Raw genomic sequence first — 12,539 nt, forward strand, 5'->3', positions numbered from 1 at the left:
CCCACAAATGATGAGCCGCTAAGACGTGAGTCCTGACGTCCGGTAATCGTTTAGGTATCGGAAATAAATCTACTTCGGTACCTTCAAAAAGCTCGGCCAATTCTGCCCGGCCCCGTTCGATGCTTCGCTCGGTGACAGGCAGCCGCCATGGTTACCTCCTCCCGCGCCGGCGACGCCTCTTCCAATCGATCTAAGGTCTGATCTTTCCACGATTTGTAGATCTCTTCGTCCACTTTTCGTGTGGTATTCCTGAAAGCCAATCCAAATTTCTTAGTATTTCGCACGATTCTTCCGTCACAGAGGGTGGAGGGAGAGCAGGGGAGGGAAGGGATTGCTAATCTGTCATGGAAATTGTCCCAGATGAAGAAGCAAATCAAGGCATCCAGATTGGTTTCCATCAGGGTAATGCCTCTAAACCCTTGTTTTCCTTGAAATTCCCCGTTATCGGATTGAGCTGGATGTTTGTTTGATCCCGATAGGAGAAAATCGAGACGAACAGCAAGAATCTTCGGCTCCACACCTGCAATCTCTTTGATCTGGCTGCTGCGGCGGAAGCCGCCACGAGGAGCTCATCGAACCAGTCGAAAGGGGAGAACTTGCTATCGACTAGGATGGGAAGCGCTCCTTGTACGTTGAGCGGATGGGATGTGTTAAATGGATCGGGGGATAAGGAGGTCGTGCACAACCAGGAGGAGGTTTTGTCGTCGGGGACGGTGGTGATTGGAAATAATGGCGGCAACAAGAGTGTCGTGCGCCTCCTCAACCTTCCTTTTGTCGAAAAAATTCCACCATACACCACATGGATATTCTTAAACAAGTACTGAAGAATCTATCATTGTCACCATTTCTAAATTTTCTTTCACATTAGGTTTTACTTGCTGAAATCGGATCAAACGGAATTGTATCAATACATTTGTGTTTTTTTTTCTGTTCCTTGTATATATGAACACCCAATTAAAAAGAAGAAAATTGGATATTGCAAAATTTTAGTCAAATGCCAAGTTGTAACATGTTCTTTGTTTACATGAATATAAAATGAGATGAATCAGGAAGTCAAGTGGTAAAATGCTGATTGGTTTGTTTTTGTTAACTATTTTTTTACTATTTAAAACAGTTACCTTTTTGGTAAAGATTTATGCTTTTTTAGCATGTTACATTTGTTTGTTTCAATCATGGAACAATTCTTGATACCTAAGTATTGTGCCTTGCATGGGTGGTCAAAATCAAGCTAAATCCTTAAGAAGTTGAGAACTTCAAGTATTGGTCTTGATATTTCTTTCGGTCTTTCTGAAAATACATCCTTACCATGCTAATATTGCCAGAAAATTGTGAAAAACATTCTGAAGTTAGTACATGGATATGCAATGAAAATTTTGCTACTTATTTGCCTGAACAACCGTTGCATTTGTTTGTTTATCACTTAAATCATGCTATTTGTGAACAATGTTCGTATCTCTCATGACCATTAATAATGATCAACATAAAATCATCTTTTGTTTTTCGTTGTCTTAGTCCAGATAATATGTAAGATGTGCATTCTATATTGACCTCAATCCAATAACGTACTGGCGGTACATACCAGTACGTCAGTAGACTATTTCCATTTCTAAATCGGTCGGTGATGACAAAAAAAGAGGGAGAAGAAAGAGGTCCATGATAGAGATGAAAGAAGAGGGAGAAGAAAAAAGAAAACTTGAAGATTCACGACGATGAAGCCTCGACACTCAAGCTAACCTTACAAAATAATTTCTAATATATGCATAGCTTTCTTCCTAGTTACTTATTATTTCCTCTGCTACTGTTCTCTGTACATAATCAACACCTTTTGGTAGACAATCTATACCAGCTAAAGTTCCTCTTTTCGTAAGTTGCAATTTCTTGGTATTTGCTACACTAACACATTACACAATGCAGAAATCAACGAATGGCTGAAGATCAGTCTGTTGTTGGAAGGAGACGGATTTATTATGATCCAGTTGGCAACGAGGCACTCATCTGTAGTGATACTGATGAAGAAATTGCAGAACCAGAGGAAGAGAAACATGAATTCTCTGAAGGGGAAGATCAGATCTTGTGGTAAACATTGCTGCACCAATTATTTACCTTTCCTAGCAGGGCTTGTGATGCGTTGCACATAGCGGAAAGAATTATAGTGGTTCAAAACTGCATTTTCTTTTACATTGGAAATTGATATGCTATTCTACAATCTCCCTTCTTTGTTGCATATCAGCAATGCATCAAAAACCTTTGTTTCAAGTCAAAAATTATAGGATGTCCCCAACAGTGCTTCTTCACATACTAAGCCATGTCAAACTTTTGTGATATTTTGAATTTATTGTTTCAAAGCAGTGGCAAGTTTCATTAAATTTGCATGGTGAAACCTCAAGATATATTTCACTTTTCTTCCAGGAGTCTGAGATCTTACTTCTGTAACTACTTGACTTTACCAGTCCTTATATTGATAAAATCTCCTTGAATACTCCTCTATCTCTAGTTTCTTTTAGAACAAAAATAATCCACCAATAGTCCTATAACGGATTGAGTTACATAGTGCCCCCGAGGTCTGGAACCCCCTCTTTAATGGTTCACATTCATCATGCACACACATTCATAGGGATGTACGTCAAACACTAAATTTTGAACAAAATTTTCCCAGACAGCATGTATCTAGAGAGTCAGTAAGTTACTATTTGCAAGGACATATTGTCTGAGAAATATTTCTGCCAGGTTCAGTAATACTTATAAATCTTGGTCTCTTTTGATGGGAAGGGAATATAGTGAATTCGATTTACACCATATCAGTTACCACATAATACATATTTCAGTTGTAAACAAGATAGATGGTGTGAAATGTGATATTCGACTTTACACTTCTCTTATCAAATCACTTTAGGGGTCGAAGTGTTTTTCCATAAATGTTACAAGTTTTTTGTATGATTGATTCATTTGGATTAAATGGTTCTTTGTTCTCTTTCTTTCTTTCTTATTATGATTAAAAGTCCTCAAATATTTCTAATCTGTTCATGTAAAATTTTCTTCGGAACATAATTACACTATGATAAATTGGAATAGAACATTATTCACCAGCATAAATGGTAGGTATGCTACCATTCTATGCACCTTTAAGTACTCAAAATTACTTGTTTAAACATGATAACTCTTACACTTTATTGTGCTTGGCCTACCCACAATTTATGAAGCATCAGTAGTTTTTCAAGTTTTTATGTCAGGTATCTCTCCCTTGGATGATGCTTTTTTCCAACTGGATATGAAAGATGTCTGTTGTTGTTCTCGTGGCTTTTTCTGAACCTCTTTTTAGGTCTGGCACCCCAAAGAATTTAGTTGAGCCTATTGCCATCCAGCCACTGCATTTCAACCTTCATACTGTCAGGCTCTCTTTTTCTTGACTATGGTGGGTTCGTTATGAACATTCGGTGCATACAAGAAAATCTTCCATAGGAGAATAAAAAATCCATCTAAATGCCAATTTATAATGCAGAATGTAAGCAATAAATATGATGAAAATCAGAAGCTATAGACTATATGTGATGGTGCACTTGGTTTAAGTTTTCTTCAATATTGTCTAGGCTCTAGGTTGATTCAAAATTTGCAATGTATTTGGTAAACGAGTATATTTCAATTTGATATATACCATTGATGATTTCAGTATTTTAGCTTTTCTTTCTTTGTTTGATAACTTCCCTTTTCTGCTTGTTGGTGTAATAATAAAATTTATCTGCTTTGGCTGTGTAAAATCATTATCAGACAGTAAAATTATAAGAAGGTTGTTTTCATTATAATATCTATATTTACGGATGTCAAGTTGACTTGATGCTGACGGTTTATTTTTTCCTTTCATCTACACAATATAATATTTTCATCTTCTGTGTGCAGGAAGGCCATTCAAGAGCATGGGATTAATCAGGAAGTCCTCAATATTCTTCACCAATTTATTGATGCAACTCATGATGAAATTGAGGTATCTTGAATGACAGAAACATGAGAGCTTTAATGCATTAGTGATGAAAATTCGTTTCAGATGTCGTACTTTAAGATGCTTATAAATTTCAGCTTATACATAAAATTTCTTTTGCAGGATAGGTATGAAATGCTTCTGTCAAAACATAACAAGAAGCACAGAAGCGAGCCGAAAGATTCTGATGAAAAAGATTCAGAAGGAAGATTGTTTTCTGATAAGTCTCTCAATGCTGCTTTAGATTCTTTTGATAATCTCTTCTGTCGTCGTTGCTTGGTAGGTTTTAACTTCATTCCAACTTTTTTGTCTTCAAGAAGCTTCTCTTAAAGTTGGTTTACTCATTAGGCATGATACCTTCACTGACTAGATGCTACTGCTTGCAGATTTTTGATTGTAGACTTCATGGCTGTTCTCAGAACTTAGTCATCTCTGTGAGTCATATTCTTCAAAGTTTTCTTCTTCCAAGATTTTAAGAACATTTTATGATTTTTTTATAACTGTTGCTTGACAGAACGAAAAGCAGTCTAGTGCTTTCGACCTTGAAGAAAATAGGAAACCTTGTGGTGATCAATGCTACCTTATGGTATGATTCACATACTTAGTGAAGCACTAAAATCCTTGAATGCTGTCTTTGGAGTATCTTTGTAATAAATTTTTGGTCAACCATAAAGAGAAATAGTTTTTTATTCATGATATCACTGAAAGAATGTTATGTGATCCCTGAACTCTTTGAATTTAGTGATTGCTTGGGATTAACGTTTGATGTTTGTGTGCTGCCAATTTTCTTATTGAATGGTGATCTTTGTTGTACAATCTTCTGTCAATAAATGATGTTTGCACTTGTAAAACATATTTAATGGTCATCTTAAAATTCTTGGATGGATGTTTTGAGCTAGGATGAGCATAGCGAAAGAAAATACTTGAGAAATTTATATACATAAATGGCAATGATAAAAAGATAGATGGCCTTCAAAAATAGATGAGTTAATGTACTGGAATGAATTCTGATCTTTTTGCTGTTTAGTGATACAAAATTGAGTTCAAAATGTCAAAATTGAGTTCAAAAATAGATGAGTTCAAAATGTCAAATAACATTAGGTTTAGTGATACAAAATTGAGTGTAATGTGCTGTTAGATGCTTTTGCTGTTTAAGACTCCTAAGCATCACTTATGTTTCAGTTCATTCAAGGCTATGTTGTCAGTTGTTGGAGTCCTTTTGGTTTCAGGTGTGAGCTGGTTTGGGATTTAAGTGATGTGCTATTTAATCAAATGGCAACATTGTAATGGCATTGTACCATTGACTTGTTATTCATGATGATTCCAGCTACTATCTTGATGTATGGATTATTGTTGAGGAGCTTCAGTATTGTTTTTTTCATTTGTGTAACAGAGAGGCTAACAGATAATAAAAAATCGAAGTATATGCTTGTGAATGCCTAAAACATCATATCATCATGAGTAGGTAAATTAACTCATGTGCTCATAATTTAGTTAGGAAAGTTACTGCAGTTGAACCTTGTGAAAACAATATTGAGCAGGTGAATAAGACTGTTTTTTCCTTTCCTTATTAGGGTGAACACCTTGGTATGTTAGGTTGCAGATGGCATACAGAGGACTATTTAGGATGTGAGAGATACAGCTGGACTTCTTTGTTCATTTAACAATCAAAGAAATAGCTGACATGTTTTTTCATCTTTTTTCAGAGAAAAGAAGATTGTCAAGCTCAATCAAGTGGTACTTTTGGTACCAAATTTACACATGAGATAGAACCTAAAACATTAGCAGAGGGACTTGATAATTCATTACCCTCTGAATCTGAAGACTCAAATCCTGATGATGAGAATGCGAAACCAGTTGCTTCTGAGAAAATATGCACTAATATTAACACGCCCATCATTTTGTCCGAAACTTCCAATAGAACGGGTAAACAAGATTCTGAAGATACTGATGATATAGACACCACATCAGATGTTCCACTGAAAAATATAGACAAGCACAAGACATCAAATAATGGAAAGAGATTACTGGGAGAACATGAGCCTGGCGAAGTAAATTTGATGGCTTCTGACAAAAAGCGGAAGAAACCATCTTACTCAGAGGTTCCTTCGATGCATGAGGATTTCTCAGACAGACATCCCGATTCAAGCACTGGTAGTAAATGTCCGGATTTTGAGTCACCTGCTCCAAATCAACAACTGGAGAAAGTTATAGACAAGTATGTTGAACAGCCTACTGGGAACGATGTTCGTGTTGGTAGCAGCAGTAATACTATAGAAGACCTAACAAAAGGTATTACTCAAGTTACCATGATAAAGACCTCTTGCTCTAACAGGAATGAAACCGCTCATGATTGGAACACTATGGAGAAAGATCTATACTTGAAGGGGATAGAGATATTTGGAGAAAACTGGTATGCTACTAAATCCTTATCTTGTTTACCATTTAGTCAAAAGAATATAATGTTTTGGAGACATTTTTTATAAGATGAATAGTGTAAAGAGATAACTTATATGTAAAATACATTTTTAAAAATATAATGCTTGATTGTCCCATTCTTGTTGCTTTTCCATGGTTCCTGAAGGACATAGTGACTTACCTCTGTTATTAAATTGTCAAGCAAGATGTGTTCTATTGATCTTTGGATAAAAAGAAATGCCACCTGGTAAGTCAGTACATGGGTAGAGGTGACTTTATGTTAATGTTGATGCATTTACTGGTAACGCTATCCTGCTCATTGTCAAGTGAATGATAGATGCATTTAAGAATTACATTCTGTTCTTTGTAGCTAACAATGTAAACAAGAGCTAGAAGGATTAACTTTGCAATATCTGTTGTTCATGAAGACTTCAGTCATAATGAGTTCCATGAGTTCTATGAAAAATAGAACTGGTGCAAGGGCAGTTTGGAGAATTATCACATAATGACTCTATATTCTTGTCATTTGTGTCTCTTTTAGTTATTTTTTAGCCCAAACGAAGAGCTGAAGCTAATTTTTAAATTTTAGTCCACACATCTGTATTGATGGTTGTTGTCCCAGTTGGTTTGTTTGTTATTCATGTCATTAATCTGCATTCATTTAATGCTCATTCTCTGCAGTTGCCTCATAGCAAGAAACCTACTTTCTGGCCTGAAGACATGCATGGAAGTTGCAAATTACATGGCCAGCTATGGAGCTTCCCTAGCGAGCAGACCCATCTTAGCAAATTCATGCTTTGATGACAGTGGGAGGACAGATCAGGAACATATGGTGCGTTGTAAAACACCAGCATATTTGACATTACAATGGCAAACTTCCTGTTACAGGGAAATGATTGAAATTATTAGATTATTCTACAACATAAGGAAATAATAATTTACTACATGGTTTGTTTTACCGGTCCATACCGATAGACTGGTATATGCCACACGTACCAATCTCCTATCGAACCAGTATGTATCGCCCGTAGCAAGTGGTATGTCACGGTTTGGCGAACCTTGATTTACTAACCTTTGGTTGAGTAGGGTGACTCTTAAAACTGTCTGAATTATGCAACTGTCAACTAGAAAATTAATGAAACCTCTGCAAGGAAATTTTTCCTCACCATCTCTTAGCTTACATGGTTCTAAAGTTATAAAATAGTCATTTGGGAAACCTGAGGAAGGAATGGGACAACTCTGAAGGAACTGTATGCAAATACATGTTCTTAATCTCTAATCAGAAGAATAGTCAATTGCCTAGTGTGGTTGTGTTTTCATGGTAATGTCTTTCTCAATACCAACCAAGCGATCTGGTTGGCTTCCCTTTTTGAAACTCATTTTCCTCGTCAACGTTTTCTTTTTTTCTAATGAGCTTTTGGACTACCCTAGAAGTTTATAATTAAGATCCAAATGCAAACATAAAAAAAATATTGGCAATATTTGGAATTTGTTAAGTAAACTGATTTTGTCGACTTCTATATATTGTCTCTCATTGCACTGCATATTGTTGACTCTTTCAGCTCCTACAGGAATACAATAAATTCTGAGGTTGTAAATCAAACTAATTTTCTCTGTGCATTATCATTTTCCTCTCTTCTCTATATAACTTCTCTAATTTAGCTAAGAAGCTGTTAGGTAACTACGGATGCTTAATAGTTGCTCTCCAACTCTGGACACATTATTTATGCAGATGGTTTTATATATCAAATATATCAAGTTCTAGATGCTTACTCTAAATGAGTTGATGTTAACATTGTAGGATCAAGATATGCCCACAAGAACACGAATATTGCGAAGAAGGGGAAAAACACGGAAGCTTAAATACACCTGGAAATCTGCTGGCTACCCTTATATTCGCAAAAGAATTGCTGATGGTAAACAGCAGTCATGTAAACAGTACACACCATGTGGTTGCCAACAAATGTGTGGGAAACAGTGCCCTTGTATGCACAACGGAACTTGCTGTGAGAAGTATTGTGGGTATGCTATTTTTTCATCAATCTATAAACAATTATATATACAGTAACTTTCTTCTTTGAACAATATTTTTTACATGAAAATTAAGACATTATATTCAGAATATAACATGCTAGGCTGTGGTTTGAGTTTATGTTGACGTACGCAATTGTAAATGGGAATCAGAAGTGATATGTTGAATTCCTATTGGAGGAAATGATATAAGATTGCTGTGAGCTTTTGTAGGTCATCTGGAAGTATAATTGTCATTTCTGGTTCATTTATGAGTTTTTTTTTTATGCAGGTGTTCAAAGGGTTGCAAAAACCGATTCCGAGGATGCCATTGTGCCAAGAGTCAGTGCAGAAGCCGGCAGTGTCCTTGCTTTGCAGCGGGTCGTGAATGCGATCCTGATGTCTGCAGGAATTGTTGGGTTAGGTAATTTTGTTGTTCTCTGATAATTTTCTTCATTTTTAATGATTTTAGTCAATTGAGTTTATGAATCCTTTATTATGCATGACCAAGCATCATCCTTTGCTGTGGAAGAACTTTATGTGCACAAATCATGTTAGATTTCCAGATTATCATGTTACTATAAAGAGTATCCTCAGTTTCTATTAAGTGAATATAAAACAAGGCTGGTTTAGTTGTTTCATAGAGCCTGCAAATCTGGTTACTGGAATAAAATTGTTTCCTCCTTTAGTGTCTATGCCCTAATTAATTTTGTGTTTTATTGGTCATGGTTTTGTTGTGCCAGAACAGTTCTTGGTGCTTCTACTCTTGTTGTTGATGGAATTTTGGAGAAACGAAAGCAAGTACAAATATATTGATATTTTCACTAAATCATCCTATTTAATTTTTTGAAATAAGTTTGACAGAAAGAGTAGATCTAATGTAGTTTTCTTTCTAGGAGCTAGATGATTATACTATTGTAGGGCATAATATACACAAGAAAATGCTTTCTACTTGTGCAGCTGTGGAGATGGTTCCCTAGGTGAGCCACCAGATCGAGGTGATGGCTATCACTGTGGCAACATGAAGCTCCTTCTAAAGCAGCAGGAAAGAGTGAGTGTGCACTACTGTTGCAATGTTACATCATCTTTTATGGCGCTTTATACCAAAATACTATGCGTACTAGTTCTACTTCTCTTTTCCGTTTGCATAGATTTTGTTGGCAAGGTCCGATGTTGCTGGATGGGGAGCCTTTATTAGGGTTAGTAGATCGACGATAGGTATTACATTTGCTGTAATTTTGACATTGTAATTAATACTCCCCTCATGTGGTTAATAGAATCCGGTTAACAAGAATGATTATCTCGGAGAATACACTGGTGAATTGATTTCCCATAGAGAAGCAGATAAACGGGGGAAGATTTATGACCGTGCAAACTCATCTTTTCTTTTTGACTTGAATGATCAGGTACCATCTTGGCTGTTTCTACTAAATTTCCATTCAAAATTGGACGTCAGATTTTATTACATGTGATATTCAATCAAGCAATAGATCTGTGTATCCCTGACTCTCATTGCTCTTCTTGTTGACCTGACAAGAAGCATATAATTCACTGGATATAGTTCGTTGTTGATAGAAGATTATTTTTATCCTTTTGTAACATAAATGTGCCTGTTGCTTATATGCAGTATGTATTGGATGCTTATCGCAAGGGTGACAAGCTGAAGTTTGCAAATCATTCATCGAATCCAAATTGCTATGCCAAGGTATGCTCAGTCTTGGTATTTTCATGATTAGATTTTTATTATAGATCGTGGAGTAGCATAAGTTGGATTAAACCATGGGTTGAACTATAGAGTAAAAGGTTTTCAAGTCTCTTTTTCGCATAAAACCTCCAGAAAGTTATGAGAAAAATGGAGGCATGAGTCAGTAGTAAAACACTATGGAGAACGAGAGGCACCATGTCTAATTATCATCAAATTATAAGCAAGTGTCATTGCAGCCAGACCAACCTTTTTATGCCCACTCAGAATCGTCTAGGAAACAAGTTTAATGATTTCGTCAATTGATATTTCTCACTTAAAAATTTTTATATGCTCCACATGAATTGTTTTGTTCATACTAATATTACCATTGACTTCAAAACTACTAAAATTGGTTTTTTCTTTTCTTGGAAATACAAAGTGTAACGAGTTTGTTTGATGTCCTTCATACTGCATAGCAAATTCTCCTTCTAAAAGGTTAAAAACTTCAACGAATTGTATAACAGTGCATCTAAGCAATCATATTGGTGCTTCTCATCTATGACAGTGCATCATGCACACTGTGGACATATACATTATGATCTCAGATAAAACTAGGGTGGGAACAAGACCAACTTAGATCCAACAACTTATCATTTGTTTTGAGATCCTGACGATATTATATTAACCTCTGCAGGTTATGCTGGTAGCCGGCGATCATCGAGTGGGTATTTTTGCCAAAGAACACGTTGAAGCCGGTGAGGAGCTCTTCTATGACTACCGCTACGGCCCTGATCAAGCGCCTGCTTGGGCCAGGAAACCTGAAGGTTCAAAAAGAGATGATTCTTCGGTGTCTCATAGCCGAGCACACAAAGTTGCTTGATGAGGTTATTTTACTTTGTATCACAGGAACCACACTGATATCCATGATGTGTATGTGAGATGGCTTCACCATCTCATCAACATGGCTATTGTATGCAATTGATGTTTGTGTGAATATACATACATATATATATAGTCTGTTCTTCATGTGATTAATTCTGTCTACGTATCAAATTTATATGAGATTGCTCTTCTTTGTTATTATGTTCCCTCAGCCTCTATTTTTATACGAGGCGTGCAGATCGTCTGTCGGGAATCCAACCAAGTTCATATTTCCGCTGGTCGTCTGACGTGTGGAACCAATTCAATCTTTCGGTCATCGCACCTTAAGAACCACGATGAATAGATGCTGATAGGAAATATATTAATGGTTAATCATCCTTCAACACAAAAATTATTATCGAAGGAAAAATATCATGTCACCCTAAGGTAATCATTCAGGACAAAAGCGCTACCCAAGGGGTTATTCCTTACCACTCACGTGAACAAAACATCAAGAGATAGATGTTGAGGCAATTACGGATTATTCCTTTCAAGATCAAGTATAAAACCTAATCCCGATGCTACCCCAAAGGTTTCTTTTTTCAAGAAAAACTCACATCCACTAAGAGACCTCGGTCATTAACTTAAACGTCGGAAGAACTAAGTTAAAAAAAAAAATTGACATTGATCTTAGTGTAGATGATGCCTCAGGAGCTTAACACTCCAACATTGGAGCCACCATAGTCACTACCTCGAACACTCCTACACCCTCGAGTTTGAACCATATCGGGTTGACTCAAATGTCGACGATAATTTTTCTTAACATTTTAAGAAGGGTCTGATATTGCAAGAACGTACACCCGTCAATCCTCTCAATGAAAACTCTAACTCCAAAAATATAAGGTTAGTGACCCAACCAAGTCCTGAGGGAAGCTAGCGCCAAACCGGAAAAGGCCTTACCAAGTAATCAAAGTCATTCGAGATGGAATATATTATCTTGCGACAACAGAGGATGTTGTAAACTTAAAAAAGTTTTACCCATAAGGCCTCCCTTGGGATCAAGCCAAGGAGGACTATGCCACGAGCCTCAAATGTTGGCCTGCAAGGCCTAGCGGTGTTGGTTGTACGATGTATCTTTAAAGTGCCAATTACGAATAAGAAAAAAAATTATTACTTATAGAATGATTACATCAATCAGATCAGGCTTCTACATCCAAGATGAAGCTCTGGCCTGTCAAAATAAAATGCTAATAGGGCAAACAAAAGGAATGATTTAGGTAGACCAACCCGATGACTAAATAAGAGATCAACAGTTGGAGACAACAGCTCAAGCGACAAAACGAGTGACGAGTCAGGCTATCATCAAAGGGTATCTTGGTCAGGGTAGTCCATGAATGGATTCTCCTTGAGCACTAGCTTAAGGTACCTTGCCTTGAAATGAGCCAAAGCGATTTGGTGCCCAAATTGGTACAAGGTGACCCCTGTCCTCTTTAGACCCCTATTGAACTTGACGGACGCCTTATAATCAGCAATCGCTTCCTCTCTATAATATACTACGTTGCTTGGCCTCTAGCACTTTCCTTAGGTCGCGAG

General features: G+C 36.7%; 1 protein-coding gene across 3 annotated transcripts; it reads left to right on the forward strand.

The window, feature by feature from the left end:
* The first annotated feature begins 41 nt into the window (after positions 1–41).
* Positions 42–11,120, forward strand: LOC135629581 (histone-lysine N-methyltransferase EZ3-like). 3 transcript variants are annotated; one of them, XM_065137137.1, is made up of 17 exons: positions 42–195; positions 301–402; positions 480–817; positions 1,915–2,076; positions 3,895–3,979; positions 4,097–4,252; positions 4,360–4,407; positions 4,488–4,559; positions 5,680–6,386; positions 7,073–7,223; positions 8,193–8,413; positions 8,694–8,825; positions 9,362–9,452; positions 9,553–9,600; positions 9,679–9,807; positions 10,029–10,106; positions 10,780–11,120. In XM_065137137.1, exons 1-17 carry the CDS (start codon positions 148–150, stop codon positions 10,963–10,965), a joined length of 2,754 nt encoding a protein of 917 aa, XP_064993209.1. In that variant the 5' UTR covers positions 42–147; the 3' UTR covers positions 10,966–11,120. The 3 variants fall into 3 exon arrangements, with proteins under 3 accessions (XP_064993209.1, XP_064993210.1, XP_064993211.1); XM_065137139.1 differs by having other exon boundaries at positions 63–195; positions 275–402; XM_065137138.1 differs by lacking the exon at positions 9,553–9,600.
* The last annotated feature ends 1,419 nt before the right edge of the window (positions 11,121–12,539 follow it).

This window comes from Musa acuminata, chromosome BXJ3-1 (assembly GCF_036884655.1).
Source record: "Musa acuminata AAA Group cultivar baxijiao chromosome BXJ3-1, Cavendish_Baxijiao_AAA, whole genome shotgun sequence".
NCBI lineage: Eukaryota > Viridiplantae > Streptophyta > Magnoliopsida > Zingiberales > Musaceae > Musa > Musa acuminata.

Coding starts and splice junctions, on each gene's coding strand:
- LOC135629581 (XM_065137137.1), top strand. CDS start 148: ATGGTTACCTCCTCCCGCGCCGGCGACGCCTCTTCCAATCGATCTAAG. Junction 403..479: donor CCAGATTGGTTTCCATCAGG/GTAATGCCTCTA, acceptor TGATCCCGATAG/GAGAAAATCGAGACGAACAG. Junction 4,560..5,679: donor GTGATCAATGCTACCTTATG/GTATGATTCACA, acceptor ATCTTTTTTCAG/AGAAAAGAAGATTGTCAAGC.